Source organism: Mauremys reevesii, linkage group 1, assembly GCF_016161935.1.
Source record: "Mauremys reevesii isolate NIE-2019 linkage group 1, ASM1616193v1, whole genome shotgun sequence".
Lineage (NCBI taxonomy): Eukaryota > Metazoa > Chordata > Testudines > Geoemydidae > Mauremys > Mauremys reevesii.
This window is the reverse complement of record NC_052623.1, coordinates 143,222,261-143,229,829: the sequence shown is the minus strand read 5'-3', so window position 1 is coordinate 143,229,829 and position 7,569 is coordinate 143,222,261. Positions and strand designations below refer to the sequence as shown.

General features: G+C 41.7%; 1 protein-coding gene and 1 long non-coding RNA gene across 7 annotated transcripts in view; both read left to right on the top strand.

Annotated features, from left to right (window-relative positions):
• The first annotated feature begins 282 nt into the window (after positions 1 to 282).
• Positions 283 to 7,569, top strand: part of MAP7D2 (MAP7 domain containing 2) — a 144,611-nt gene continuing 137,324 nt past the window's right edge. For 3 of the 6 annotated variants that reach the window (XM_039531905.1, XM_039531881.1, XM_039531876.1), the window contains exon 1: positions 283 to 419. In XM_039531905.1, the coding sequence (XP_039387839.1) occupies positions 368 to 419 (52 nt within the window). In that variant the 5' untranslated portion in view covers positions 283 to 367. The remainder of the gene's footprint in view (positions 420 to 7,569) is intronic. The other 3 variants (XM_039531915.1, XM_039531897.1, XM_039531887.1) reach the window with 1 other exon arrangement.
• The window catches only part of LOC120401745, a 30,120-nt gene continuing 27,778 nt past the window's right edge, over positions 5,228 to 7,569 (top strand). Inside the window, exon 1 of the long non-coding RNA XR_005596697.1 lies at positions 5,228 to 5,299. This is a non-coding gene — a long non-coding RNA (uncharacterized LOC120401745). The remainder of the gene's footprint in view (positions 5,300 to 7,569) is intronic.

Here is a 7,569-nt window from a genome sequence, read left to right as displayed (position 1 = left end):
AGCAGGCAGCGGCGGGGCCCGGCTAGCGCCCACCCGCCAGTCCAGTCGCTCCCCGGCGCTGGTGCCCGGGGCAGGGGGCGGGGGCGGGACGGGCCGCCACACGCCGGGAAGGAGGGAAACACCTGGAGGCGCCGGAGCCTCCGCCCCACCCGCTCTGCGCGCACCGGAGCAGCCGCCGCCGCCTCCCGCCCCGCTGGCAGCCCGCGCCGCCGCCGCCGCCGCCGCCGCCTCCGCCTCCCCTCCCCGCAGCGCGGCGTCAGGTGCCGCGGAGCGCCCAGCGCGCCTGTGCGGCGGCCACCCGGAGCGCAGCGGGGCCGCAGCCGGGAGCGGGAGCCGGAGCCGCGCTCGCCGCTGGCCGAGGCAGCCGATGGCGGAGCCGGGGGCTGCGCGTACCTCCCCCCCGCAGCCGCGGGCGCCAGGTGAGGGACAGGCCGGGGCGGGCCCGCCAGGTGCAGGGGCAGCGGGGCTGGCGGGACCCCCCTTCCCGCGGGGTAGCGGGACCCCCGCGGAGGCAGGAGCGGCCCCTCCAGCGGTGCCGGAGCAGCCCCGGGCACTGGGGGCCCAGCGGAGCCTCCTTCGCTAGCATGAAAGTGGGGCAGGTGCCCCAGTAACTCACGGGGGAGGGTTGCAAATAACCAGGCGGGGGGGGGGGGCTGTGTGTGAGCGGGTGCGGAGGCGGGGGCGCGCCAGGCCGCAGCAAAGGACCCCCCAGCTCCGGGGCGGGGGGCCCGGTGCTGGGGAGCGGCGCACGCTGGTGGGCAGTATCGCTTGCGGAGGGGAAGGGCGCGTAGTGCTCATCCCGGGGGTGATGGCTGGATGTGGGGAGCCTTCCGCCTCCAGGCACCGGGAAGAGAATTTGGAGAGGTCCCTCAATCCGAGGAGCACGAGGCCGGCTGTAAATAATGCCAGGGAAGGATTAGAAGGACCTGGGAATCCCTGCGTCTGTGGGAGAGAGGATCAGTAATAGCTACAGAAGAAAGCTGTTAATGCTGAATGGTTTGCTGTTCTCTGGGGATGTCAAACATGATTTGGTTCAACACTATCAGAAAGGGAGTATGTGTTGTATGAGAGTAAATCTGCACAGAGCTCTGCTACTATTAGGCTGGTATAGTGCAGATTCACATCCCTTTCCATGCTTATTTTCATTTTAAAACTATGTTTTCTTTGTGGTATAGTAAATATTTGCCATGAGGCAGTTTTTAGGTGGCTTTAAACCTGTTGGGTTGGTCTTGCATGACAGATGCATGTTAATTTCTTAACCACTAAATGTGTTGCCAGCGATGGAATGAGCTTTATTTTAGCCTAAAGTAGGGATCGAGGACAGAACATCTAAACACAATTCCTGCAGTGTCTGGGCCTGTCTATACTGGTAGGCCCAACCATAGAATAAACTGGTTATGCTGGTATTGAGCTTGAACAATTACTTTGGTTCTCAGTCCTATATAGGCACAACTTCTAAAGGGCTCTCCTTTCCTGCTTCATTCTAAATAACCATATTGTAAGCTTCTTGGGGCAAGGACTTTTTTTTTTGCTCTGTTTGTACAGCACCCAACACAATGGAGCTCTGATTCTAGTTGGGATCTCTGGGTGCTACCAAAATATAAATAATAATTACATTAGGACATATTAAAATGAAGTTATTTAGTTGGTAGAGTCAAGCATTTGAACATTAGGAAATACTAGAACTAAGGTTGCCTGTGAAACCTTATTCTTTCCCCTGCTTGTATGAGTGTGTGCATCATGATAGACACCTTAATGACCTGATTGCATGCTATTTTTTCCACATGACCTCTGCTTCAGTCAGTGCACAGGAGGGATAGTGCTCAGGGATTGAAGGAGCTATTCAATATATTTTTATCTACATTATCTAATATGTGACCCTTGTGCACCATATAAAACCATGTATTGAATACAGAATTATTAATTTATTCATGGTGCTCATCAACTGTAGTATGTGAGTACTTCACAAACACTAATAAGTTTATTTTCACAACTTCTTGGAGAGAGAGAGAGTATTGTTATCCCTGTTTTACAGATGAGGAAACTGAGACACAGAGAGTGACTTGCTTGAGGCTACACAGTGGCAGAATTAGAACCTGCAACATCAATTCCTGACTACTCCAGGTCACACTGCCTTACTGTGCTGAGCAGCCACAGCTCAGTTGCTCTTCACAGTGTTTAGCATTGCTGATCATCCAGCCCTTGGTATCTCAAGTTGGGCCCCTAGAAAATGAGAGAGAAACTAATAGTGACCATGTACCAAAATTCCACTTCAAGTAACTTGCCCAGCATCATGTAGGAAGTAGAGGGAGGGACGGAATTGATGTCTGTGTAAGTCACCTTTCTTAACCACAAGACCATGTTTTATCTTTTTTGTATTCCCTACTTTATTCTCTATGCTCCTACCAACTGCTAGAAAAACGAGGCAGTGCCCTATAGATAAATCTCATTGATCCAGTCTCTGTCCTGTCCTGTGGAAAAGATAGTATGTTACCGTGTGATCAGACTGTGTCACAATGAATCTGCACAAGAATGAAGGTTTCATGGGCAATTGTAATAACTGCTGATCATGCACTGTCAGGGTTTGAAACCTGAATTTTAAGCACTGCAACAGAGAGTGCTATTTCTTCAACTACAGGACTAAATATATTAATTGGTAGCAGAAGACTGTTACCCTATTTGAACCTTCCATTAAAAGAAGTTGCATAATACACTGAAAAATAGTGAGTTACATATGCATGAGTAGCCCCATTCTACAGACAGAATAGAAAGTAGAGATATGCAGTGTGACTGATTGGATGAGATTTGGGTCTGCTGTAGTGGAGAGCTGGGATATATTGCTAGTCCCAGTTTAATAATAATTGTGAAGAGTACACAATTACTAAAGCACTCAGCAACAGGGTTTAGAACTCATGCTCTTCTGGTACACATTATTATTATTTTAATTTATCTTCTCCTGGGGTTCTCATCCCACTGTGGGAGGTCTGTGGGTGGGGAGAATAATATCTGCCCATCTGTGATACCCCTAGAAGTGGGCAATAGGCCAATGGGACCATGTGTTCGGCCCAGGTGATCGTTGCAGCCCAGCCTGTATCTTCCCATCCCTTCCTCCGGTACTATAGCTGCTCTGTCAGCAACTCAGCAGAGTTTCTGTTCACAGAGATTTCCAGTGCAGTGTATGCTGCTATGGCAGTAGCTGTGGGATCCAAGCCTTAGAATGTTCATGGTGTTCTTGCATGCTGGCAAAATCACGTAGTAACAACACATGCCATGGTAGGGAAATAGGTATTTTCAACAGTTTGTATTCATCCACATCTGAGCAGAATTTCATGGTACTAATAAACCGTGCTTTCCTTCTGCAAATAATAAAGGTGATAGAGCTCAAGAAAGATGGCAATAATCTTTTATAATGGAAGGTGTTAGGTAAACTAAATATTGGGGTCACTGCCAGTTCTCCATCAAATAATAATTAATAATGATGAATAAATACCAAATGTCAAGCTTTTGAGTTCCAGATCTCTCATCTTCTGTTTCACTGCTCTGTGACGTGTACTTAGATCTGCCCTGGAAACCTAAGCAGAGCTCAGTATTTCTGGTTATTTTTCAGGGAAGTGGTTTTTAATTTCCTTGCAAAAAAGCTTGGTCAAAACTAAGAGGATTTAAGGAAAAGGTACAAATGGTGCCTAGTTAGTTAGAAAATATAAACATAGTGAAAATATAAGGAGCAAATTCTTACATATTTCTTCAGAATTTTTTTTGCTGCTGTGATGACAGCATTCACTCAGCTGACTTCTATAATATTTTTCAGTGTATAGCAAAGTATACTAATGTTGTTTTGTAATCTTTATTTTCTTTTATGTGAGACATTAATATTGTTTTCCCAAGGTGTTAATTTGTGTACCTGCTTTTATATGGTATAATTATTTCATAACCGTCAATTTTATTTCAGAATAATGTAATGCATTCTGTAGTTACATAAGAAATGTCTCAGAGGCTTTACTAGTTAAAATTATTTTTGTACTTTGATTATGATGAAGTGAGGAACAGTATCTTGCCTCTTTGAACTGCAAAAATGGAGGGAAAAAAGAAGAGTTGTTTCTTGAATGTAATAAGCTATAAAAATGTAGCAGCAACAAATCTGAACTTTAGGGTGTTAGAAAGCAGTCTTGATACCATATATAATATACATATTTCAGTCTGCATTATTGGGCTCTCATGTATGTATGTGGGAAATACATGAGGTTTAACTTAGATATTTGATATTCTCTTTTTTATGTTGACTGAAGGGGTTTACATGTATATCATGTAAATAAAACTATGTATACTGCCTGTTGAAATCTTAAGATTTTTATAGTAAACACTTTTTATTATGTATTAAAACAATTATAATTTTCTTAGTATTTTTTTTAACTTTAGGTTTATTTATAGCTTAACCTAGTAAAAGAGAAGTTTTGAATATCCTGTTCATACTCTTCAGTCAAGTACTAGCACCATATATCCAGTGCACTGAAAAGTAAGAATTTGAGTTTGGTGGCCAGATTATTCTTATTGACTGTTCATGTAATAAAGTATGTCTTTTTTTCCCTTATTCCTACCTGTGAATTCCTCCATTGTCAATATATTACATGGTTGGCAGTACTAGTTGGTTCTTTTGCTTTTGTCCACTATGGGTATATTGGCAGTCTCAGCGGCTATTAGCCAGTATTTTAATAGATTAGCAATTTTTAAATTAGTGCCTTTTTATTTTGATGAATATAGTAGCTATACTGGCTACACTCAAATCATTGGATCTCCCCATGTACAAGCTGGCTTCCATTAACTTCATTGCAGCACTGTCTGTGGAAGGAAAATCACAATCTCCTTCTGCTAGGACCAGACGCACAAGCTGTTACTAAACTTTCTGGCTCAAGCTGCTCTAAATTTAGGGGCATTCTCTGTAAGATTCTCAATGTCAGTCAGTCTTAATTGGAATATCCATACTCAATTTCTGTGCTTAAATAAAATAAAAAAAAATTGTCATGTATAAAAGTTTTAACTAAATGCATCTATTCAGGCACTATAAAAAAAAGACTAAGCAGACAAACACTATGTTTTGAAGTGTGAAAATATTACCTATGTCTTGGTACAACCATCTCTTGATCCACTCTGCCTTTTCCACCTTCCATCTCTAACTGGCTGTCACAATTTTTTCCAGACTATCAAATTAGAATTTCAGCAAATCTTTGGAATTCTCTGTTTGATCCAGGTTCTCCTTGATACAATTATATTTCACTTGATGTGAACAACACATTTTACCTAGGTCAGTACACCACGTTACTGTGATTTGAGTAGTACACATTAATACAGTGTGTTCCTTTGTTACACACCCAAGTTTAACTTTCATACAGCATGTTTCTCTCATATTGGCCCAAGCAAACTTCTAGTTTATTGTTTAATTGTTTACAGGAATACTAGTGTACATTAACAAAAGTTTCACTAATAAAACACCAATGTTCCTCTAGTACTGTTGTGAACTTGATCTAGTTATTATTTAACCCTTCTTATTCATTACCATTTACATTATTTTGTAATAATTTGATTTTCCCATAAGTGACCTGCATTTGAATCACAGATGACTAGATATTTACAGACTGTGTGAGGATTTTACCATTCAATGTATGTGTATATATGCATATATTTAGATATATGGCCCACAGTCTCTGTTTTTTCCATGCTCTAACTTCATAAACTACATGATTTTAAATTTGGAGCTATTATAGTATACTAGATAGTCTGCCACATTGTATGTGTTCAGTACCTGTTTTAGGGTCATTTAATGGGTTACTCACTAATTTAGTGACCTGTAATCTTAGCTGGAAAAACATTTACTTTACAGCAGAATAATATACCGTACTGAGTTTTTAGAGATACCTGTTATTGTAATTGATCTCCCTGATCAATGATGCTTGGGGGTGTGTGTGTGTGCCTGCACACCTGCCTCAGTGGGAGCTGATGTCAGATTGATCTTCCTACTAGGAAGTGGCTTATGACAGAGGAAATGCAGTTCACTGTTAGAATGAAATAGGCAGAGGCTTTCAAGGTTCTTATTGTTCTTTTACTTAAAATCTTATGTCTGACAGTTTCTGCCTCTCTCATTCAGATAATGAATTTCATTTTCTTTGTCTTGATTTCTGCCAATGGGCTGTCAAGATAGCAGTGTTCCCTGCTTGACAGACTTTTCAAATTAATATTGTAAAGATCTTAGTGTTGTATTTTGTGTGTAATTAGATAATGATTAAAATATTTCATATTAAATGGCAGGTTTGCTTTAAAATTGTTTTCTATTTGGTGTTCGTAGAGTATTTTTTGTTAAAGTGTATAAAATAAGATGTTCAGATCCTCGACTGTTCCATCTTTTTTTCCTCTTCATTCCCTCCCATTATTCATTATTTAAATTATTATTTAAATGATTTGTGTAATTATACTTTCATTCAACTCTTAATATTTTTCTCCCTTGGCTTGTCTGAATTCTTGTTAAATGTGAGAGCAAATAGACCACATCAAATTGCTGTATCTCAACTCTTGCTTACTGTGTGCCTAATTAGCATATGTTTCTGTGAATCTTAGTGCAACAATTCTCTTTGCCCAATTTAACGTCTAAAAAGTATTAGTTGTCATCATATATATCTGTTGTTCTTTGTTCAGCCTGCTATTGACCATGCTTGTAATAGCCATTTCAGAATAGTAACAACCAAACCTCTGCTTTCTCTAGATTTTCTATAGACCAGTGGTGTGCAAACTGGGGGGGCACCCCCTAGTGGGGAGTGCAAGAGGTTCTCTGGGGTGCTGTGAAGAAACTTCTGCCTTTTGCCCTTTAAAAAAACAAACATACAAATATCAGTGTTGCCAACCTTACTTCTGTGCTGCTGCTGGCAGCAGTGCTGCCTTCAGAGCTGGGCAGATGTAGAGCAGCGGCTGCTGGCTGGAGCGTTCATGTTATTTGCAGCACAAGACAATTCTTTTTTTAATCCCGCACCAGTCCCACCCTGCAATTCCCACTCCCACCTGCTCCCACATTGTCTATTGAATTTTTATTCCGCTCCCACTGTTATGGCAGCAGGCCCTCTTTGTTTCTATTGTGCTTTGTAACTCTAGTTTCTGACAAGGGATCCCAAATTGATAATGACTGGAAAAGATGTTCATTTTTAAAGGCTCTCATTTTCCAATGAGCAGTGTTTGGGGGAAGTGAGTAATATTTTTGGTAGCCTCTCTGCATGTGAAGGTGAATGAACTTTTAAATGTTTTAAGTCGCCCCATGGCTTCTCAGTATGCAAAGTTGTTTCTTCGGTTGCAAGTTATTTTCCTTGGTCTATCTTTTTCTCTGCCTGCTGTTTCTTTTGTATTGGTTTTGGTAATACTCTTAACCTTTCTGTTATAATATCAATCTACACAGCGAAAACTCACATATGTCTGATGAATGAACCCCTGTTACAAACTTCATTTCTTAATGTTTCTTTAATATTAAATTATTTTCCTCAATTCATGGATGAGTCAGCTTTATTGCCTTCCATTGTCAGAATTTAGGCATTC